The sequence below is a fragment of the Aulonocara stuartgranti genome (assembly GCF_965226115.1).
Source record: "Aulonocara stuartgranti genome assembly, chromosome: 7".
In the NCBI taxonomy this organism is placed as follows: domain Eukaryota; kingdom Metazoa; phylum Chordata; class Actinopteri; order Cichliformes; family Cichlidae; genus Aulonocara; species Aulonocara stuartgranti.
Genome location: NC_138945.1, coordinates 48757428 through 48782576, shown reverse-complemented (window position 1 = coordinate 48782576; position 25149 = coordinate 48757428). Strand labels below are relative to the sequence as shown.

General features: G+C 41.9%; 1 protein-coding gene across 1 annotated transcript in view; it reads left to right on the top strand.

Moving 5' to 3' along the window:
* cspg4 (chondroitin sulfate proteoglycan 4) overlaps positions 1–25149 on the top strand; it is a 76710-nt gene that overhangs the window by 32607 nt on the left and 18954 nt on the right. Inside the window, exons 2-5 of the mRNA XM_082541727.1 lie at positions 13375–13538; positions 15818–19351; positions 20709–20897; positions 21097–21372. Of these exons, the coding sequence (XP_082397853.1) occupies positions 13375–13538; positions 15818–19351; positions 20709–20897; positions 21097–21372 (4163 nt within the window). The remainder of the gene's footprint in view (positions 1–13374; positions 13539–15817; positions 19352–20708; positions 20898–21096; positions 21373–25149) is intronic.

Below are 25149 nucleotides of genomic sequence, written 5' to 3'. Positions count from 1 at the left end.
ACATTTGGATTATGGGTAAGACACAGTGGCCACCCTGCTTTTATCCTTTACTGTAGTGTCAAATGTTGCAAGCCTATATGTGAATAACAATATTTGGAGGTGAAGAAAAATGGCCGGCAGATATTTCAACTAAAAGTGGTCTTAAAGATTTTGCTTTGAAAGGCAGATGGCTCTATGAGAGAAGGGCAATATGAAGGGTTGTTATAGTCATCACAGATTATAGTGTTGGACTTGTACTGTTGCAACATCCACGCACGACACAACTGCCAAAGGGTGTGAGTTATGTACAGTAAACAGTGGCTTGTGTTAGAGGATGCATGTTGCCACGACGTCCCCTCAGGCTAACTGCGGTGCGCGGAGTGGCCGCCGTCATTGATTGACTTGGCAAGCTCACGGGTTCTGTTTCCCCTCCCCCGGGTCAGTTTTGTCACCACATGTTTAAACCATTACCACTGATGTGGCATGAATGTTAAGATCCAGCAAAACCAGTGTTTGCCTTTAATGCGTAGCCTTCCCTGTTTTGTGTAGGCAGGCGTGCTGTGACTGGACAGATGTCAGTGTTCTCACTGAGAAAAAGAAGGTGATCAGAAGGTTGCTGGTTTGTGCGCAAAGACAGATCTGGGCAAGTGTGTGTGTGTGAGAGAGAGAGTGAGAGAGAGAGACCCTCTAGGTGTGTGTATCTAATTATGCTCAGCATTGCTGGAGCCCTAATAAAGGGTTGAATAAATATATTTTTCACACTGGTCTATTTTGAATATTTTGGTTTCAGCCATATTTGTATTTGCTTGAAATAATCCTGTAAGGACACAATAAATCTTAGGATTACATAAAATCCTAAAATGTATTCTTTTTTTTTCTACAAATCAAATTTACCAGCTGAGCAGTACTGTAGTATGTAGTTGAGTATAAAGTCCAAATCCCCTGTGCGTTCCTCCTCGTCTATTATGCCTGCTACTAAAATTTTTCCACTAAGAACCAGTATTATCCATCTTCAAGCCAGTGCTTCAATAATAAAACCAAACCCTGCAGAACTGTGGAAAAATGAAATAGATGTATTTGTTGGAGCTGGGACATTAGACTGCTGTTTAAGTTGTTGCGCAGCGTTTCCGGGCTTTCCATGTTAAATGCTGTTTACTTTGGACTGAAGGCTGTGGGGCTGAGGAAGAGTGAGTTCTGCACAGAGGGATGCTAAAGAGAGGTTTGGGGTTGGGGGGTAGGGAGCGCTAGTAACATTTTCCCAAAAGACAGTTGGAGAAAAGGAGCTGGGTGGAGCAGGGTGGGCCTCTTCAACGGTAGCCTGGTGGAAAACATTTATCTGAATGGCGGGAGACAGAGGGCTGACTCAGCCAGCGGGCACAGAAGGAATGGCTGTTAGCTTGTGAGATCCTTAACCCGTGGCAAAGGGAGGGAAAGCGTGTGTGCGTGTGCTCATAGCCACTAATAGGTGCAAGGGTGAGTATGGGTGTTTATGTTTGCACCGTGTACTTCTGTTTTTGGGTGTGTGCACTAAGACGGTTTAGAGTAACGCCAGTTGATGGAAGGGTTTCAGAGAAAGCATCTGGATAAAGCATTTATCTGGGGTACGGCTGCGAGGGTGGTAGGGAAATGAAGGTGGGGGCAGTCTGAGCTGGAAAGGGTCAGTCTGGTGGTGTGTGCCTTCAGCTGGTTCTCATTATGGAGCTAATGTGACACTCTGATCTCAAACACACACTGAGTCTGCAGACCTGGTTTAAAGCCGGATATGGGTTTTGAGAGGCCCCTACACTGCAACCTCTGTATCACAAGTTCCCCCTCTTTAGAGACTAGAGACCTCATTTACAGATAAGCCTCACCTTTAGATTTGGTCATGGAAAGAGTGTGTAGCTGTGAAGGTTGAAACTGATGTGACAAAGGCTCCTTTCAACATTTAACTATTGTGAGGAGAGAAAAATGTGGCGTTTTGGGTAACTGACATAAAATTAAAAGGTACCAAGAGTTTGAATACTATCCACCTTACAACTAAATAAATCCAATTTTGTATTGTCTGTTACAGGGGTGTCAACCATAAGGCCTGTGAAGGAATTTGTACATTTTTGCACTTTTAACTGTATTTCTTCCTTACATAAAGACTTCCTCCATGGTTTTTTATAACCACACTATTATAATTAAATATTAATTAAATAATTAAATGACAGAAAAGTTCCTGTAGAACTTTTTTTTTTAATTAACAAAAACTTTATATTTTATAATTACAGGACAACCTGGGCAAAAACAAGCCAAGACGTCTTCTTTAATGTACACAAGGCATTCTTTTGAAATTGCACATCCTAGGTCCGGCCCACTTAAGATCAAAGTATGTGGCTCCCAATGTAAAATGACATACCTTGTCTGCTATATAGCATGAGGTGAAGTTGCAGCCAGGACCACATAAAATTGACAAGTCATTTTCTGTTTTGAATCAGTGAGACCCAAATGAGAGAAAGACATAAAAATAATTTAACTGATCTGTCTGGAACATAAAGCCATTTCTATCTAGTGTTCCCAGGCACTGGACCCCAGCTGAGCAAGGTTTCTTGGTTTAAGGTGCTAAATCTCATTCCCTGTGCTGACATATAAGTGGAATGATTTATGACAGTGAACTGCTATTCAGCAAAGTACGTTCCAAGGCACTGAAAAGCCAATGTCATGCTGATAATTAGTGGAGGAGTGACTGATGCATGCAATCGTACTCATAACTGCAGTCACGAGGGTACTCAGTGCGAAAGCTGAATGGAGCTATTGATACTGTCAGAAATGACTGTTAACGATAAAAGAATTAGGATGAGAGCAAACACGCAGACATGTACTTTCAATACCCCCAAAAAAAGTGTGGCTGTGGAAATTACACGACCAAACGCTGGTGCTGTCACGTCTTCTCTTCTTATTCATACTTCAATTGTGGCAGTTCCAAAAGTGCCTTAGGCACTCTCAGTAGTGTGCAACAGCATACCAGCCATATGTATTGTGAAAACATTAAAACCCAAGGCACAACAGAAGACACAAACCTCAAGAGCATAGTTTGGCGATATTAAGAGAAATATTAACTGTAGGGGGAGAGTTGAGGTGCAACATAGAAACACAGGCCCCTTGTGACTACTTATCTAACAAAGCCTGCAAACTGAAAAGAATGCCAAAATGTCTCCTTTCACCAAGATGCTCTCTACTCAGTTGATATAAGTGAAAAATTGGGGGCAAGAGCCTATTTGAATTCTGTGTAAGCTAAATGAACTGAGAGCAGGCGCTGTTTAGCTTAGCCTGCTATGCTGCTACATATATTAGCCATATGCCCTTCAACTTGTAGCATTTATATGCAAACTAAAATTTGTTTGTGGAGCACTGAGGTAGAGATATGTTGGCATTTACTGTTATCAAAACTAATGACTTTTTCCAGCTTCATGCTTTTATGCTAAGCTATGCTAACTAACCTCTGGCTCCAGCTCCACCATACTTAGAGGCAGATTAGCTTTCTCTCAAAAAAAAACAAATAGGTGTGTTTAAGATTTAAAACTTCGATTTAACTGTTTTTAAACACATATATAGCAAGTGTGATAAAGAATAAAGAAAGCGGTATATAAAAAATATTTTTAAAAAAATACTTTCTAAACACCTCTTGTGCCTCATTAAAGTAAACACAGTACATTCAGGAAATAAGCTTATGCATGTACTTCCAGTAGATTTTTTGGTTTCTGAGGATAACCCAAGAGAGATTAAAAATAAAAAGTAAAAAAACAAGTGTGCAGTGATGCAAATTTCATCACCAGATGATGAGCAGGAGGCTCCAAGCAGACAGCCACATACTGGGTAATTTTGGATTCATCTGCACAGAGACTGCACTACCATGTGCCAACTACCCATGCACCCTTCAGCTGGTCTTCCAGTGGACTTAAAAGAAATATAACAGGAATGGCTACTGGTCCATGGAGCCTGCAGTTGTGTATGTCCAAAACCGAGCATAAGCCCCACTTCAGGGCTTCTGCCAAGAGAAGTTCCCCAAGAGGTGGATGAAAAGTTGCTAAAAGGTTCCATTTAATATTAACCGTGATTTTTTTTCCTTACCTGCTAAGCTAATTTGTTGACTAAACCTGAGGAAAATGTAACTGAAAACTGAAAAAGTTTCCTCCAGAGATGGACTTCAATGTGGACTCATATCAGCATACTGATATAGGCTGTATCAGATAAATCATAATGATAGGGGGGGGATTCTGTCATGGGAAAATTAGGGGTTTATGATGTCTATTAATTAAATCCAGACTTTAACCTGGGTATGATGTGGTATCACACTTTGAAACAGGGGCTTAAAATAACCAACATTAAAATAATTTAGTTTAATTAGCCGTGCTAATCACGACACAACAACAGGACACAGAACGTCTTTGCGCTCCCATTTTGTGTTGACATTGTAAATGTTAGAAACTTAAGAGGCTGTACTTAACTGTGTGCTAATTTCCTGCTGCTATTACTCTTTGGTCCATCAATGCTGTGGGGGAAAAAAGGCCCAACCATTCTAGCTACCCATCCATTACATGCTGCGCTCTCAGTTTGTTTTTTTCACCTTTAAGCTTCTTTTCAATCAAGCACTGTAGGTTAATGAAAATCCTCAGTTGGCCTCTAATTAGATTTCAGATGTGAAAGCACAGAAGGACAGTACACTTTCTTTACCGAACGATGCGAAAGATATCACTGTAAAAAAAAGTCTTAGATTTGATAGTTTGTGTGCAATTTTTTCCTTCCTGTCTGCTCCCTTGACACACTGTTGCAGTCACTTCTCACATGTGAGACTTCATTAAATGTCCTTCAGCTCCATAAAGAATTTCAGGAGCTGAGGGAAAACAGAGAAAGGCATAGCTACATGTATAAACAATCACACATTAGAATATCTCTTTCAAAACATGACAAAAGAAAGTGTGTGTGCTCAGGCATAGTGAGGTCCATTTATTGTTAGGGGGATTGCAGGTTGAAATCCTATGGGGCGGTCCACTCCTCTGATGTCACGGAGAGATTATTTTAACAGGACTCACTGTGCGGGACCTTGACCATGGTTTCCGTAGCTCAGCTGGGCTGACAGTGGCACGCTTTGTATTAGTCAGTCATAAACTACAGCAGAGCCCCAAATCACTACAATGCATCCGTTCATGGCTATGTTTGTCTTACAATGCTGTTTGGTGAGTGAGATCATCAACTGAAGTCATTAGGATCACAAGTCTTTTAGCAGAGTTTTAGGAGCCAAGAGCCTGCAAATTAATCAAACACCTTAGTGGTTGGAAAATTGAAATTCAGGAAAAGCATAGCTTGAAAATTTGAGAATGTCCCATTGTGTGCTTTTAAACTACCATAATATATCTTTGTCTGCTGTGGCCTGAAAGAGTTCAGTTAGCATTTCAGGGTAATGAAGCCCAACTTTTGAGGGGATATTTTCCCTGAAAGCTGTGCAAGAGAGTGTACATGCTGTAAAAAAGGCGTTCGTGGCAACTTTCTGGAGTATACAACAAGACTGTTCTTTGGCTTTCCAGTCATGGGATTGGATGTTACGCAGTGGTAGGGTACTCCCCTATAAGCCCTGAGTTATCCTGCTTTTTTTCCTTCTTAAACTAAACAAATGGGTATAAAAAGACAGATAGAAATATCTCTGTCAGTTTTATGTGTTTTTATTTATTTGTTTGTTTGTTTGTTTGTTTGTTTGTTTGTTTGTTTGTTTGTTTGTTTGTTTGTTTGTTTGTTTGTTTGTTTGTTTGTTTGTTTGTTGGAATATTGGAAAGTCTTCAGTTACACTAATTAAAGACACTACCACTTTTATGTCATTCCAAAGGGAGTGCTTTTCCTTTCATTCTGCATGGAGACCAAGCTTTTCAGAGCAGAGCACAAATCCAGACAGCATGAGTCTTTCACATCCTCCACTCCACGCTTTGTCACAAGTCCATTTACCTAAGCTAAAATTACATTGCACTTCCATTCTCTTTTCACAGAGAAAGGTCATAATTTTTCGTTGCTGCCGCTACCCCTTGTCTGTTTTGTAAGCGTGCGTTTTATAGAGAGACAGCCTGAAAAGTTGTAGGTTATTGCCAGGGAGGAGGCTTCCAGCTGTGGCCTCCACAAGCCTTTTTTTAAGTATTGTACCTCTTCAATCTGGCTGTGATTGGAGTGTCTCAGAGGGATGCAGAAGTGGATAGGGATTTGAAAGGGAGGGAGGGGGCTAGAATTATGCAGCCTGCTTTCACGCTAGCATAGCTGGGTCTGAGAAATGGCTCCTTAAAGCCTGTAAAAGTGTGTCCCTGGTGACTTCTGAAAAGTCTGGAAGGGATCCTCATAAAGCAGCACTGTCAAAGTATGTAGAGTTGTGGCTCAGCTCTCTGCTGTTTAAAAGCACTGGAGCTAGGACTATTGTCTTATGGAGAGTGCTGTATTCAGAGTCTCTAAATGTTTTTGCCAAAATGCTCACTTCCTGAGAACATTTTAAGAACGTCTTGATGCATCCTCAATCATCCAGGTAAGTAAATCTCCAAAAGTTGATTCTGTTCATCTAGACGTAGTGTTTTGTTCCTTCAGTGGGCTGGTTTCAGTCATTATGCAAATGTACTGTTTATTTTTTTTTTTTTTTTTTTTTTTTTTTTAATGACATCAGAAACAGCAGTATGCGACATTACGTGATGGCAGAGCTTCAGTTCATCCTTTGTCATTTTTTTTTTTTTTTTTTTTTTTAATAAATAGGACAGGGGGAATGAATGAGAGAGAGAGGGGGAGAGAAAGAAAGAAAACCCAAGGGGAGAAGAGACGGTGAGAAGGGGGGGGAAGAGAGACAAAAAAAAAAAAAAAAAAAAAAAAAAAACTCCTGGGTCACCTGTATGGAGAAAAAACAAACAAACAAACAAACAAACAAAGGAGACAGCAAACAACAAAGAGCAACATAATAATAGAGAAAACAAAGCACCATCACAATAAACTAGCTAGTCATAGATATCAGTATTTACTAAGTAATAAACGATATTGTGCAGCACGCAAGATAGACAGCGCACAGTGTGCTTTGAGGCAGCAGCCAAGAAAGCTTTAGTCCGCGTCTGTGAATACCCATGTGTGCATACCTGTGTGGATCAGCATGCTTGCATTCCAAAGGTTTCTCCATGTAATGATCTGCTAGGGAGTGTGGGGGGGCCACAGCCCCGTCCTCCAGGGTGTGAAGCGGGTATGGAGGAGATCAAAACTCCAGACATCCAGAGGCCCCCAGAACACAAGAGACCATGGAAGACCAACAGAGGGGCAGCCGCGCCACTGTTCCAGTAAGAGCTGAGGAGAGTCCCAGATGAGGGCTCACTCAGCAGCCGCGGAGCAGAAGCCAGGGGGGGTTGCAGTGACGCGCCCGTGAGCTCCGCCGGCCCCCAGCTGCGCCTGAGTGACCGAGCCCTAGGCCGAGAGGCCGGGGGCACCCCACCTCCAAAGGGGCCCGAGCGAGCCCCAGGCCCCAGGCCCCGACAAGCGGCCGCCAAGGAGTGAGCCGGTGTGTACCCGGACGCCCACCCCCAGACACAAAGAACCACCAACACACCGACACCTGAGGGAGTCCGCCACCGGCAGGGGAAGTGGTGGTGGGTGGAGATAGGCCTCCAAACCTTGGAGGGCCTGAGGTGTCCCCAGAGAGGTGGCGTCTGATACCCAACCTGACATATAGACACAGACATACAGGCACACACAGACACAAACATCCATTCCCACCCTCATGCTCTCATATGCACTCACTCCACACTCAACCAACGTGGAGACAGACATAAAGAGACGCTGTACACACAATCACACTCCCCAAGCGTACTCTACAAACCGGGTCTAGGTACCCTTGCCCCTGGAGGGGGGAATTGCACCCAGACCCAGGTGGTGTTACCCTTTTCCCTGCGGTGGGGAGAGGCAGACCACCCCGACTCCGCAGCAGCAGGGAGGCCCCACACCCCAGACCGCAGTCGGACGGCCAACTCCTCCTACTAGCCCCCCCGCTCCAGCAGGCCGCAGAGAATGGGGGTGGGAGAAGACTCCAAACCTCCCTCCACCCGCTCATTGTAGTGTTGATGCATATGTGTTCTAAGGTGCAATTAAAACCCAGGAGGGCATGGAGCTACCTGCCAAGGAGCAGCAGGTAAGCGCATGGTCCCTCCTGCTAGCCCTCAATGACTAAGTGTATTTAAAATTGAGAGGTGGGCAACGACGTCAGGGGTGAGGTATACACCCTGATGGTGATTTGGACTCCGTGATTGTGCCCACCCCCAAGATCCTATATGTATGTGTAATGAGAGTGTGAATAATGTGAATGTCTAAGTTGTGGGATAAAATTGAGGCAGAGGCAGCCAGAAGGGGACAGGGGGGGGGGGTAGCCTCCTCTGCACCCTGGTGACATACCCCCACTCCAAGGCCCTGCATGTGTGGGTGGTTGTGGAGGAGCGGGAAGAGGGAGGCAGCTGGAGATGGGGAGGGAAGGAAGGGAGGGGCAGGTAACCCCTCCCTGGGGCCAGCTCCCCCGCTGACCCCAGTAGGCACTCCCACCCTCCGCGACCCGCCAGGGAAGGGGGGCCCAGGCCCATCAGACCGGGGCCCAGTGCAGTAGCGCCCCCCGGCTCCACAGAGCCCTGGACAGTCCACCCAACCCCACCACAGAGAAAACTGCACCCACCCCACCAACCACACATCTTCCAGACTACATAAGACGGTAGACGCCCAGGCTGAGATCTTCCTCCACCTCTCCTGTATCTCCCCCTCCTGCAGAGAGTTCCTGAGAGAAGAAAGCTCCTGCCAGATGTGACCATCCCCCCCACCAGTTGAAGAGCCCCCCAGGCGGCTCGATGCACCGGCGGCACCCTGCTCCAGGGCCGGGCCCCCATGCACCCACCCGCCCACAACCCCGGCAACACACCAACCAGGACCCGAGCCCCCGAGGCCCGGCCCGGGCCCCCGCCCAGAGACGGAGCACCCCCAGAACCTCACGCCCATCCCGGACCCACCCAGGGGCAGCCAGGTTGCCAGGTCAGTAACCCACGTCCGTCAGCACAGACCCTCCCCTAGCCCCGCTGCACGCAGCCGCGAGGAAACAGTCACCTGAGAGCCAACAGAGCCCTCAACCGGACGTGACCGCTACCCCGGGTTGAGCCCCCCAAGGAAGATGCCTCCGGGGAACCCCCCGACGCCCTAAGCCTGTCCCTAAATGTACTGTTTATAAGATTGGGGAAACCTGCACTCAGCTGAGACTGAAGAAGTTACTTGGATGAGTGACGAAACGTTTCTCCCACTGAAAACGTTACGTCCAGATGAACAGAATGAACTTTTGGAGACATTTTAAGAACATTTTTCTTCTGTTGGAAATTTTTTTTTTTTTTGAAATCTGTATTAATATAGTGAATCTGAATGTTTATTGAGGGATGACAATGTCATCCAGTGGTTAGCACTCTTGTCTTACAACAGGAAGATTCTTGATTTGAACCTCCTGGCTGGGTGGGGCCAACAGCTGGAGTTTGATGCTCCCAACAAGTTGGTTCTGACATATAGTTATGACTTACAGCACACCCTATATCAAACTTATGGTATATTAAGAATATTATGTTAATTATTTAATGCTGCTTTGATTATGCTCAGCAGCATATTTTATTTAGCATCTGTCAAAGCAAAGAATTGGAGGGAGGTGGCTGGGGTGGATGGTGGGCATATGAAACACAGGCTCTGTAACTGTAGTAAAGGATAGTAAAGAAATCCATTTAAAGAAAGGTTGCAGCTTTAGTGCAGTGTTGAAACGCCATCCATCCTCTTCCACTATGATATTTGAAATACTCACAGCTGATACTTGGCATTTTGGTTTGATAAATAACAATAAATTATCAAGGCTGTTCACTCAGCTGATTAGTTGTAATGTGCAACTTCTCCTGTTCTCTTCCAAACCCTAACAGTACATTGAGCTGTCTGCAGACACAATTAGAAAACAAATGTTTACCACAGGTCTAAGTGCTATTGACCCTTGCAAAGGATTATAATTGTTTCGTGGTAATGACTGAGTTGCCATGTGGCAAAAACAATATTGCACTTATAAGCTCTCAGGTTCTGTCTGTGGTTAGCAGACTCTATTTTTCATATCCTTGAGCCATCATGCCCTGTTGCAGTAGGCAAAACCCAGCAAAGGAAAGAAATGGCAAACATAACCTCTATTTATAGTCAATCTAACCATAGCTTAACCATGGGTTACGCAAGTAGGTGGTTTGTTTGGATTCCAAGCAGTGTTACCATGACAAAATTTGAGAAGAGAACCACACACAAGGTCCTTTCTTCTGCTAAATATTTCAAACAAACAGAATAAGTACAATAAATAAAATAGCATTATTCTGTTTATGCAGTTAATACAAAGTTCAAGGATATCAGTTTTCACAATTTTCTGCATATAGTTTAAAGATTTCCTTGAGTGACTGTAATGAGTCATTTAGCACCCTGAATCCTTAGTTCATGTGTATCTGCCACATCTTCACACTCACTTAAAGTAGGACTAAAGCGATTCTGACTGATCAGTACGGACATGTCACAGGACACAAAGTCTTCTCACTGTCTCCGGCACTTGTGGTCAGCGTGTCTCTCTTCCCTATAGCTTTTCCGGACATGTGTCACTAGCCTGGGACCAAAAGAGGATAGAGAAGAGGAGGAGGAAAGGGAGAGGAAGACAAAAGGGTAATTCATCCAGCGATTCTTAAAAGGGAGGAAGACTCAGTTTCCTCCGAGCATTATAAATACAAGAGCAGTCAGTCATCAAATTATAGCCATCTGCATTGGCCTGAGACCAGGATTCTGCTTGACACAGAATGGTTTGTGTTAAAGTGGTGTTAAGGGGGAGGTGTGGTAGTTGAAGCTTATCAGAGACTGTGCTCTTGGGTGGTTAAACTTCAACACACAGACTGACACCAAGTGTGGCAGAAGAGCCACAGCTCCAGCTTACATCCTTTGGGAGCAATGATGTTCCTTTCTGTATGATGATGCCTTGTCAGCAAAATCCCCTCAGCTAGTTCCCATCTACATCCAGCACTGAGTGCCTGGAAGATGGAGACTGTGGCTTAGTCTTACACTGCAGGAAAAGAGAAGAGAGGAGGTTTGTGTGATGTACAATTCATTTTCTGTCATCCTGGAGGTATCTCTTTGCAAACATATTAGGAACTGTTAACACTGAACAGGTTTCACCAAGGGTGCAGAGACAAAAGAAGTGCCACAGAGCGAGACATTTATACAGATAGCATGTTGAAAATGTGCTTTTCCTACGTGAAGCCTATTCTACACAGAGCTTTACACAGCTTAGATGGAGAACTAATGAATTCCAGGTCCAGGTACACTGCAGAGAGTAAAGCTTTTGTGTGTATCATTAGAAAATGTGCTCCTTTTTCCTGAAGGCAACAGCAGCAAGCTGAATTTGAACCAGAAAATCCCCAGGCAGAATTGTCTTGGCATCGCTCTCTCCTTCAGCTTTTTATCCCCATGCTCAGTGAACAATCCAACAAAAGCTCGGGTTTAAGAACCATGGAGCTCATTGCGATTTTCTTTGTTAATGCAATTGCCTGTAAGAAAAGATTCTGTTCCCCCATTTTTCAGTTTCAGCCTAGAGGGTCCTATGCAATTAGCACTAGTATTTCATTTAGAATACCTTAGCTTTACCAAAAACTCTCTGAACTGTACTATAATAGCCTCTGGCGCAGTCAGTAACAGCTAACGACAATAGACTCCAAAAAGTGACATTTTGCAAATGAATGATGTGTAACTACAACAATTTCGTCCAACTCTCTTGTACAAATGACATTTCCATGTTCTGTAACATTTCCTTGTTGAGTTGTCAGGGCTGGTTTCATTGTCATTGTGATTTCTTTCACTTTTCTTTGTTGTTATTCACACAGTATGTATTACAAAGTTTAACATGTGATAATGTCAAATCCACGTGTGATATCCGTGGCGTTTCTGTGACTGCAAAAAGTCTCTCTGTGTGCTTGGCCTTGTGCTTAGACCATTCATCACTGACTTTGTTCATGACAGAGCAGCCCTGGACCCAAAACTAAATGCCTCTTAGTTAAAACGCAGAACCGTGGGCGTGACGATAAAAGCTTTGCTTTCGTTCTTGCTGACATCAAAATGATTGTCTTTGTTTACATTTTCAATGTTTGTTGCAGATCCGCAATGGAAAGGCTCACTTACAGGATGAGAGACAAAAGGACAAAGTTAGCCTTCAGTGTTTTGAAGTTGGCAGCATGACATTAATGTAGACGCAACCCAGACATAGGCTGTCCTTTACAGACACACACACACTCATTTGTTTCAGCCCTGAGAAAGTACTTTTTCCCATTTATAGTTATGAATGTGAATTCTCGAGCCTGTCATATTTTCTTCTCCTCTCCTTAATGCCCTATCGCATGAAGCCTGCTAGGTTAGTTGATGCTGCTGCTGATTTTGAGGGAACATTTTGTCCCTCATGATCTCCCAGGAATTTATGAACTTTGACACAACACTGTCTCTATCTCGTTGCTGGACTATTCCAAATATTCCAAAGCATTAGCACTGGCCGATCAGAACATTGCTTTCTTCACTGTGAGCTTCTGTGTCTAATTCTATATCTCTTGGCTAAAGCCATGGAAAACCCATGGCTGAGGAAACGGGTTGTTGGAGGTGGTCCAGTTTAATTTCAGAGCATGTGCACTGGAAAATAATTGACTTCCTCCCCGGTTTACATTTTGTCAAGGGCTCGAGAGAGCACAGTCCGGGGCAGGTGGCTGAATTAGCATATCATTGAAAATGAGACAGCTCAAGCCTGGGAAATCCTGCTCCCCATGACTCTATGTGCCCGGAAAAATCTCCGCAGGGGTAATGACTGATGTCTCAGTGAGAGAATCCCTTTGAGGCCACAGGAGCTCCTCTTCAGCCAGGAGCAGCTGGAGGACACCTGATAATATAGAAATCAGTGCCTGAGAACGTTGCACTGTAAAATGAGACTGTATTAAAAAATGCTCCTCTAATTGGTTTCGCCAAACTTCCACATCAGAATTCAGGGAGTTGCCAGTCAACAGCTGTAGGATGAGTTGATAATGTGTCATCCTGTGCAGGTGTCTTTTTGTGTGGGCCACTGTAGTAGGCCATGTTATGCTTCCACAGTGCAGACAATGCAAATGATCATGCAAATGAGGCTATTTTATGTTTAGCTACAAAAGTTTTGGTGCCTTTTCCTAGAGAAATGACAAACAAGACATATGGTGCAAAGTGAAAGAAAATAAGTGTCCGTGTATGTATCCGGGGTATAAAAACAGAAATGTCTTTGATGTATAGGATAACATGATCCATATATTATACTTTCAGATAACCTACATTCACTCTTCACAGAATCCTACTTTGGGGACAGCTTCTGTCATTTAAACGCCTTCCAAGATGTCTCCACCTTCCAGTTGTCACTAAAGTTCAAGACAAGTCGACGAAGTGGGCTGCTACTCCTGGCTGCTGGGAACGAGGACTACCTGTTCCTTGAGCTCCAAAATGGGAAAATACAGGTGCGGATTTAGAAATGGCAATAATCTGAGCCCTTAAAACTCTTTTTAAACAAAGCAGTGTTGGCACCCATTGGATAACCAATTCAAAAACAGAGCAGTTGTTCAAAAGAAGAGGCTAAAACAGACAACTGCATTTCTATTTGCAGCTCTACGGGAAAATCAAGTCTAAGGACTCAGAAAGAACAAAAACACCTTGAAATCAGCATAACTTATTGTATTTGTAGAGAAGTGTAGTTCCACACTTCAACTTCAGCTACAGTGCGAAATATGTTATTGTCAAAGTCACCTATGCATAGTACAGAGAGTCCTGTTTCAGAGTGTTTTGTTATAGTGAAATAATAAACAGCTAAAGTGATTTATATGGAGAAATGACCTCAAAATAGTCATTTAATCAGGGTAATTTGCTTAATTTGTCACACATTAAAATCCCAAAGAGATCACGAGTGAAATTACTAGAAGAAACAGAATGTGTTATGAATGGGTTATGAACTACGTGACCTTTAAAGTAGTCGTGAACTCTGTTTCAATTCAATAAGCTACGATTACTTCATCGTGAGTCCCTCTAAAACAGGTGGATTGATTATATTCTTTTGGGGGGTTTTGTCTTCTCTAGTTCTCTCACTTAAATGAAAACTGTTTATGTCTATAATAAATAAATAATAAATTAAAGCAGTAAAACTCTCATCAGTTACGGTGCGACCGAGACATACAGACTTTTCCCAGAAGGGACAATATTGCTTCATTTTCAGTGAGGAGAAATCAAAGGTTATTTGTAATAAAAGGAAATATTACTAGTCGACGTTTTTCAGGGATATCAGATACATTGAACAAATAGAGTCGAGGCGCCACAAAAATGAAATTGCCTTTTCTGTGAGGGATGTTAAAGAATCATGTAGTTCAACATTTTTTTTAAAGAACATTCAGATCTCTGATTTTATTAGTGAAACTTCTGGGAATTAATTCATTTTCTAAATGAGTTAATTACTTATTAATTATGACTTCTTTGTCATTTGCTTTGGTTTTGTCATACACTGCTTGAATGTTCTATATTGTAAAAAAAATTTAATTTGTCTTTCATTAGCCAAATAATTAACCTGCAATCAATTGTAACTGACAGGATCTGGCAATGATAATGACCACAGTTCATTTATGACAAAACGTTTGAGGCAACCACTGATTTCTTTATATTTCTTGGAAAATGGGAAATTGGTGGAGTGTCTTATTGAACCCAGAAAATACAAACGTACATGAAAATACAATATATAAGGAAAAAAACTGCTTTTCACTCTGACAAGATGATCCCACACTGCTTAAAGAACGTTGAGGTCTGGGCTTTGGGGAGGCCAATACATGACTGACGGTGTCACATTGTGTGTTTTTCCGTTCTGGTATTCTTTTAGTGAATTGGCAGTATCATAGTCATGGTGAAAAACGAAGCCATTGCCAAACAGACAGCTTTAAGATGTCACTGCATGGTGTAAACTGCCAAATCTGACTGTACTTTTCTTCTTCCTTAATTTCATCAATTTTGACAAGATCCCGAACACCGCTGACTGAAATGCAGCCCCCAAGCCATGACTCTCTCCATGCTGATGATTTAAACCAAAATGTACAAATTTGGATTCATCCCTCCATAAGAACTGTTCCCACTGATTTTCAAACCATTTCTTGTGTGATTTGGCATAGCTCAACCTTTTCTCCTCATTTCCTTTCCTTAAGGACACCCAACATTCCAGTAAGACCATTTCTGATGATGCCTCAGCAAACAGTAGATGGACTAGATGCATTTCTGAAGTCCTGTGTAGGATCATTGCTGGATTTTTTGTATTTTGTGTAGCCACAGTACTGGCTCATTCCTTAAGTTAGATGCTTTTTTTAATGCTTTAATGAGTTATAGGTTAGTGTTAAGTAGCTCAAGAAACAAATAATAAAAAAGCATTATTTTGAAAGTGGTCAGGTACAAGGACTAGACTAAAAATGACCCAAAAAAAGCAGCCAAAAAAGAAAGTCTACAAAATGATTGCTCAAGACCAAAAACGAGGGGTGACTGAAAACCTTTGCACAGTAGGGTTGTTTTTTATAACCTTTTTTAGTTAAACCATAGTGAAGTAAGTCATTAATGTTAAGTATCATGTCCAGATAAGAGTGCAGAGATAAATTCATATAATAGCAGCTCCAATTAAATGAACACAAAGAAATACCCAGTGTTCCACAATATACAAAAGATGCAATGCAATGTAATTTTTCAAATGAAATAAATGATGTTTGTTTCCACGTAGGCTCGGATGAACATGGGGGCTGGTGAGGTCACGCTGTCCTCATCTGAAGGAGCATACCTGAACAATCTTCTGGACCACAAAGTCTCACTGACACTGAAAGAAGGCAGGCTTACCATGACAATTAATGATGTCTTTTCAACATATGTTCCTGTGAGCAATGACGGGGGGCAGCTCAATATTGACCAGGGCATTTGGCTTGGAGGAACTGAAGACCTGCATACTTCGTACCTTAGCAATGCCATTACTCCTTTTCGTGGCTGTATGACTGAAGTCAAATTTCAATCCCATCAATTTGATATTCTCACTTCAACATTTAAACGATGCCAAGACACAAAGGAAGCCTGCAGCAATGAGTTTGAGGCTGGAGATGGCGAGACCACCAGTTTCAGCACCCCTGATTCTTTTATATCCTTCTCCACCTGGAGTGGAGGTAGTGGTTCTCGAAGGGCCTTGGAATTTCTAATGAAAACCACCATTGAAGATGCCTTACTTGTTTTCCATCCTGGCCAAGATTCGGACTTCATTGCTGTTGGTGTTGTGAAAGGCTATCTCAAAGGTTTACTGGACCTCGGTAGTGGTATGGAGGCCCTGAAGAATATGCAAGTGCGGCTGGATGACGATCAGTGGCACAGAGTTAAGATCGAGATCAGTCAGGATTCTTTTGTTCTTAATGTAGACAGCCAGTCTTCCTCCCTTTCCCTTGACCCATCACAAAAACTGGATTTGGTCGGAAGCCTGTATTTAGGGGGCATCCAGGCAAAAAGGAAGGAATTCTTCCATGGCAATGGTTCATTAGGTCGCATCTATCAGGAAGATTTGACAGACGAATCCTTCATTGGATGCTTGGGAGAAATTAAAGTGAATCAGAAAGACAGAAACCTGCAGGATGCTCTGGTGACCAAAGATATTCATGTTAAATGTGAAGGAGAGGACTATGACTACTCAAATTATGACGGGGAATTAACCTCAACTTCCCCTACAATCAGTACCCCACATGTTTACATTGACTTTAATCAACAACAGCACTGCTACCCAACAGAAAACACGACAGAGTTATTTAGAAATGTGACCAAGCTTCTAGATGTCACCCCATTACAAGTGCCAGAAGGTGGAGAGGTTTTTCTTGATATCAACAACTTAAACCCTACATTTGACCTCAGTGCTGCAAACATGCAACAGTCGCAGATTACCTTTACTCTCGAGAGTCTTCCCTCATATGGCTTAGTCGATATAAACATTAACAGACAACACATTCAAAAGTTTACTCTTCTTGATATTGTCAATAAGAGAATCAAGTATATGCATGATGGAAATGAAAGGCTTGCAGATCAAATCTATTTACAGGTGGTTGCTCAAAGTGATTTCTACCTTCCAGAATGTTTAAAAACTCCTCACAATTATGTCCTCCCAATTGAAATTCTTCCAGTTAAGGATACACCACAACTTGATATAAATGAAATCTCCATCGCTGAAAATGGCCGCACTCATTTGAATACCAGCATCATGAGGTTGTTGGATTTCGACTTGAATTGTGATGACTTAATTATAACTGTTACTTCAGAGCCTCCCAAGGATTTTGGTTACTTAGAAGACAGAGAGAAACCAGGAGTAAGCATCTCAGAGTTTGCTTGTAAGGACCTGGAAGATGGAAATATTTATTTTGTACACAGAGGTGGTAGTACTGGTATGATGACCCTAGACGTGCCTTTTGAAGGATCAAGCCTTTTCACTACTTTTAAGTTGTCCGTGATACAACCGGATTTAACTATGGTCACTAACTCTGGCCTTCTTTTGTCACAAGGAAGCAATGCATCCATAGACAATCACAAGTTGGCTGCTCTCGCTCATCCTCGTATTGGCGATATTGTGTATAACATCACACAACCTCTAGTGTTTGGAGAACTGCAGATTCTGACAAATGACGGAGTGTACAAACAAGTCACAACTTTTCATCAGTCTGATTTAGATCAGAAGCGCCTTAGGTATGTCAGCACAGACTCAAGTGACCAGGAAAATACTGTGTTGGAGCAGATCCAATTCAGCGCTCATCTGGGGCGGTTCTCCCTCTGGAACAATACTTTTGCAGTCATGATTGCCCCTGCTCAAGTGAAGGTTTCTCAGCTGGTACCACTGGAAATGGAGGCTGGTGAAGAGCAAACAATCACAGACCTTCAAGCTGAATTCATTGACAAAACCCCAGACCCCAGGACAATTAAATACATCCTCATTACACCCCCAACACTGGGAAGCCTCCTGTTGTCAGACAGAGAGCTGGGTGAGGGTGACATGTTCACCCAAAAAGACATTTTAGACAATGCCGTTAGCTACAGGGCCCGAGTGCGAAGAGCTGTGGATACTACAGATCAGTTCCAGTTCAAAGTCTTTGCTGAGGATCAGCACTCTCCTCTGTACACCTTTCCGATCAATATCATTGCCAGCGCTGATGCCCCTGTTTTGACTAATAAGAAGTTGGTTGTGTTGGAGGGCAGTGAGCATGGTCTTAACAAAAACTACCTTTGGCTGGAGTCTTCAAGTTCTGTTAATTTCCTGTATCGGGTGACTCAAGAGCCAAAGCATGGGCGGCTAATAAGGGATTCCCCACCTGGAGTTGCTAGATTTGAGGGGGCGATAAGAGTTTTTAGTAATGAAGATATTGAGTTTGGAAGGCTCGTTTACAAGCACGATGGCTCCAAGACAAGCAGTGATGAGTTCCATTTTTTGGCAAATGAAGAAAATGCAGAGAGAACTGTGAGCGATGTTTTCAGAATATCAATCCATCCCAAAAATGAGCATACTCCTGTGAGGACAGTGGATAAAGTCTTCAATGTGGTCCGTAACAGTCAGCGCCTGCTAACAACAGATGTCATTCAGTTCAAGGACAATGACTCGGGTTTCAATGACAGTCAAATCGTCTACGCTCGTGAGGGAATCCTTTCGGGCAATATTGTCTCAACATCACAGCCATCACAACCCCTTTTCCGCTTTACACAAGCCGACCTGAAAGATAAGAAAGTCTTATTCATTCACCACGGAGCAGATCGGGAGCGCTTTTCACTCCAGGTGTCAGATGGCTTCCACAAGACCACTGCGGTGCTTGAGATCCAGGCAGGTGAACCCTACCTGCGAGTGGTGAACAACACAATCATCGTCATCGATCACGGAAGCACCAAAACCCTTACTACCGCCCTGCTGAGTGCAGAATCCAACATGGACATCAGACATGACAGTGAGATTACGTTTCAGATTACATCCCCACCCAAGGATGGCAGAATTATTGTGAGTGGGATTGAGGCATCAGTTTTCACAGAGGAAGACCTGAAAAAGGGTGTAGTCTCATATGAGCACAATTATGAGAGTCTGAGGTCCAAGGACTCCTTCAGCTTCACTGTGCAGGCAAATGGACTTTCCGAAGAGGGCACGTTCAGGATTAAAATATTTAAGCAAGGTTACTTGTCTGAGCCTGAGGTGGTCGTCAATGCGGTCATCATTTCTTACGAAGGAGAGCACACCGTAATCAGCAATGATCATCTCAAGGTACTGTTTACTGATTCTGTAATTACAATACTTTTTTGTATTAAGAGAGCTACAGTCAACAGTTTGCTTTGCTGACATTCAAGTTGTGCAGCACATATTTGCTTTTATTAAATAAGAAAGACTATGTAGTAGATATGATCTTCATATGACAGAAATATCGTCTTTAGAAACATATTTTCTCTTTGTGAAAACGATCTTTCCCATGAGTCACCAAGCAGACCCTGCTTTTAATCTATATTATAACCACATGAAAGCAGGGCTAAATATGACTTTACAGTCGCTGCTTTTAATTTGGTTTATGTACTAAATTGCACTCTATTAAGTGCAGAAAACAGAGCACTAAGTATCCCCCGAGGAGCTTCCTGAATCCCACTGTAATTTATAAGATGAGCCTGCATGCAGTTCATCATGGAAGCAATTAATGCAGTTTAAAATGCTGATCCATTCATTGCAAGCTATATGTAAGACCTTGACTAAGGTCTAAATAATAAATCTGAACATACACTGGTTTTACAGTATGAGATGTATATTAAATATACAGTGCTGACTGCACAGTATACACAGTACTGAAATATGTATGGAACAAAGCCTTGACAGAATGGCCTTTACAAGAGGTAAAATATTGACTTTATTTCTGGGAGTTTTTCCAATGTGTGTGTCTGTACAATGAAATGAAAAGCGGTATGATCTTTTGAAATATTGCCGTAAGTGAGCATGGCTCCTACAGACTCCAAGGCTCCGCGCAGGCTCGAGATTAAAACTTCTCAAAGCGAGATGACCATAAATCTGCCTGCGCGTAAATCTGCAGCACGGCTCTAACTGTTGTCAAATGCCACAAATGTCTATTGAAGTTTCTGTTCACAATGCTGTCTAACAATGTGTCTTAAGTCTATATTAGACACTATAGCAGGGCTATTAATTATATATTGTGAACTAAAAATACAACTAAACTGTTTTAATGCTACAGAGAACAACTGTACTGTATATTTGTGTACGCAATTGTGGATGTTCAAACAGGGGAACAACAAAATAGCTGCAGTTTTTCAGTGCTGCCACTTCCAATCTAGATTTTCCAGAATTTTAGACAAGTAGCTAATTTCTTGGTTTTGCTAACTCTTGAGGTTGTGCAATATTTTTTACATTTTGCCCAGAACAAAGTATATCTAAACCATACTTCAAAAGAGTTAGAAACAGCAAAAGATTTCAACATTTTTTCTTACACATGCAATGCTACAAATGTACAGGGTTCTTCCAATGCTCGCTATGTACAGTCTGCATTATTGTCAAGCTACCAAACACTTAGGATACATATAAATCTTGAATATTAAATTAACAGGATATACCTTTGACTTGTTAGGTGGAGCAAGCTGACATTTTGCCCAGTGAAATGATCTTCACAATCAAAGAACCGCCTCAGCACGGTCATGTGGTCAAGCTGACAACCAGTCCAGACGCTGAGGCCTCACCTGTCCTCGACTACATCCACTCTTTCACTCAGGAAGATATTGATGAAGGACACATTCTCTACGTGTCTGCACCCACCCAGGTTTTGCTTTGTTTTTTCCTTTCTTTCACTAAACATATTCAGTTGTAACTAGTCAATTACTTCTTCTTAATCCCGTTCCCTTTCATATTCACAATGAAACTAAAACTAGACGAAAGGCGACCACAGCTTCTGACAGTTTTAAGGTACAAGGTTTTTCTCTGAACATCAATAAATTATTTCCTACATTTATCTCTTTCAGCGGCATGATGTCTTCACACTGGATGTCAGTAATGGTTTTAACACAGTGGAGAACCTGCGCATGTTTGTGAACATCGTGCCCCGGATAATCCCTGTCCAAGCCCTCAACTTTACTGTGAAGGAGGGCCTCAGCAGAGTAATTAATGCAGACATTATTAACATCTTGGACCCCTTCTACAACTCATCAACCATTGACATTTCTGTGGATGAACCACCAAAACACGGGGATATCCGCTCCTTGAGTGGACAGGAGCTTTCTTACTTTTCATTAGAAGAGGTAAGCAGACAAAGCACATCGTTAATGAGCTCTTCTGCTCTATGCATGTCATTTTTGACGTTCATTATTTGCAGTACATGCGTACACCAATGATACACTTCCATTAACTGTGACTACCTGCCAGAAATGTCTAACCTGCCAGCATCATGAGGAACGAGCACGTGTAGGAAGAAGAATCATTATTGTAGCCACTCGGAAAGTGGGTTTTGAAGTTCTATTAAAAATCTGACATTTGTTGTTGCCCTGCAAATTGGCAGGAAGAAGCAGTGCAAACTTTTTATTTACCAAATGGCTGCTTGCACCAAATGGTTAGCTTATGTGCAACACATGTGGTGCCAAGTGGCCCAAAACATTTGATTTTCGGTATAACATTGTAAGGATTAAACAGATTTCTTTGTGTCTTGTGTCCATACAAGGAACCTGAATTTCATTTGGACAAAGATTCATATATTTTTGTCACACTGGGTCCAAAAATATTCTCACAAGAAAAAAAAGCCATCAATGGGCAGTGTAACATCTTTCTCACACTAGTAGGGAAGGGCAGTTGTTCAAGAGGATTACCACAACAATGCGTCACTTTGGAACTTTTCTCAGCTACTACTCGGTGCTGTTTGGATTTGTGTAGCTACACCAGATGGAGAGAGGAGAGAAAATCTGGGAGCTTCTGCAGCACAGCTAGCTCGTCTCACTCCATGTGGTTCAGACACCCCAGCTTTAGGAAAATATGAAAAATGCATGAGTAGTTACCGGTGGAAAAACCTCATGCATTCTGAATGGACCGCATAGTTGAGTGGAGCTAGTTAGACATATATCTTATAGCTCCTACATCTAACCCACTGCTCTGCTCTACTTTGCTGAAGCATTGTGGAAAAACTGACGATGCCTTTGGAGCGCCTGCAGCCAAAATAAACTGGCTTGCTAAATTCCTATAATAATATGTGAGTGCACACAAGCTCTCCCACACTTTACTAGACTCACTCATGTTGTGTCTTTAAGAGTCTAATGTGCAGCTCCAATGAGTCTGCTGCAATGAACGCTGGGAGAAAAAAAAATCGTGATACTTTTTTTGACATATTTGTACTTTTTCTTTAATTTTTCTTCAAATGTTATACTCAGAGAATCCAGTCCAGTTAGTTATCCCAAATAGGAATTCAGGTTCAAGCCTAATTTTGAATATTTTTTGAGTCAACCCGCAATTATTATAAAATAAATATAAAATAAATATTTTAAATATATATATAAACATTATAATATATAAATAAAATAATAAATGAAAACAGCTTAGAGGGGAAAAAAACTAGTGCCGTTTTCTTCGGCCATCTGTTAGCACAATTAGCCACACAGCAGGTCATGTTATTCGTTAGATAATTGTAAAATAATCCAAAACATAAAGTCAAGAAGTCCAGCTGAATGACTTGAATTAGACGAGGTGATGATCAGTAGACAGCTCGCAGCGACAGTCACCTTTCACTCTAAGCAGGCGTGCTTTTATTACACACTAATGACCAAATCTGCTTTTGTACTACACTTTAAACATTCCTACATAAATTAGGAAATTTACAGTCGACAAGGACTGACTAGCTTTTGGAGCCAGCCTCAAGTGGCCATTAGACAAATTGCATTTTTTTGGGGACTTTGTACACTGGCTTAATTTTTCCCATCCCAAAGGTGCCACATGGGAAAGCTGTGTTTTTTTTCTGCTAAGTTCAATATTATTTGAAGCTCAAGTAGGAAAGTCCCCAGATGTCACTTGGGAATGCACACTGGACTTATTAGTAGTAGTGCTGCAATGAAGACATCAGTTTGGGCACTGAGGTTATGTAAGCCTACGGTTACACAGAAGAGTCTACTTTGAGAAAAAATTGTGACTCATACAGATTCACAGGAACGCCTGCCACAATAATTTCAATTTACTTTATGTGCCATGTGGTCCAGATGGGACATAAGCACAGAATCTGTCATATGAACATCCAGTAACATGAAACACTTTGTTCCAATATGTCTTTGTTTTAATCAGTTTCAGCTTTCCATCAGGTCTCCATTAGGTCTGCAGTAACCTATTAAAGTCTGCATTGTCTTCTTTATATTTTCACACAGTGCATGTTTTCTGAACACTGAAAGCATGCCTTTGCCATTTATACTCCATAGTTCAATAGCCAACCAGACCAAGAGACTTTTCATCGGCCTAAAATTAGACTAACATAAAGTCTGCAGCTAGTAATAAACACAACCATACACATCAGCCTTGCTGAGTTGGCCAAGTGTCCAATTACCAGCAACTGTTTATTGTTCCAGCAAGCAGACTGATTTTCTCTCCGACTTTCCCTGATCAGTAACGATGATGAAGGTTGTTATTCCAAAAGGATGCCCGTCATATGGAATCCATTCGCCAATTGCTGCTCTCTGAAGCAGGTCCCTTCATCTCTGTGGCTTTCTGGCTTTTGTCTAGACAAAGATCTAATTGTTCTCTTTGCAGAGAAGTGTTCTGAATCTGTAAATGTGTCAAAAAGTATCAGCGAAAACGGATGTTTAAGTTAAATTATTCGAGCCATTCGGCAAAGATTTTAAACAGGAATGCAGAAAGGTAAAGCTCTTTGTTCGGCCCAGCCACAGCCGCTGTTTTCTATGTAGTTCCCTTAACAATGGATGACTGACTCTTTTCTACATCTGGTTTCTCTCAAGGTGTCAGCTCACTTGCTCCTGAGCTGCTATCAGACAGACATTTAAATCCTGATTATAGCCTTTTCTCGACTTTGAAAGCTGGTATCATATTATCTGATTGGAGAAAAACAAAAATAATACAGGGTGCGCTATAAACAATATATTCTTCTCATCCTTTTAAAATATAATCCTTTTAAAGAAAATGTTTGAAACTATACTTTGAAACACTTTCTTTGCAAAGATGTGTCCAATGAATATTAGGTTACATCTAGAAGACAGTGGGTCTGGCTTCACATTAAAAAAAAGTCTATCAAAAACTCCACTTACCAGCAACTCTACTGCCCGCTTACATACGGTAAGTTGTTTATTTAATCAATGCAAAAGACCGATCTTTATGCTGAGCTGGGGAAACTGTCTCCTGGCAAATTTGGCATATTTAACCAATTGATTTATGACCCAGACCAGAGAATAGTATTTATCTTCTCATCTACAGTAACTCCAGGCAAGAAAGCAAAAGAGCCTATTTGTAGACTGCTTTTAAAAGTTACAAAGAGCATTGTAACAAAGTGCAGTTGCAAATTGTTCCAAGCTCAATTTGGTGGACTACCCTTATCAGTGCCTTGATTTCGTTACACTTGACTGTAATAATACAGTATTGTGGATGTAGTTTTACTGTCTCACTTGCTGTGAAGAATAAGCATATTGTGCTTCATATGTGACGAACACGTTGAATCCATCCACGTTTCAAACTACAGCCCTGCGCAAAACTCTTGAGCCGACCCTCATTTTGTTTTATTTTTCTACGAAAATGGGAAATAGCTGCAGCGATTTTGTTGAAATGCGCAAACACAAATGGAAATGCAGTATACAAAGCAAAAACAGTGTTTTCAGTAAGCTTGAAAGTCAGTATTTGATATGACTACCATTATTCACAATCTGAACTCCCTCAAGCAAGCTTTCTTATAATTTATTTAACCAGTAGTCAGGAATAGTTCTCCAGATTTCTTGAAGGACATTCAAACCTCTTCTTTGGATGTTTCTGAATTTTGTTCTCTGAAAAAGATGATCCCACACTGCTGTTTTTCTCTCCAGGTATCATTTGTTGCATTGCCAGTG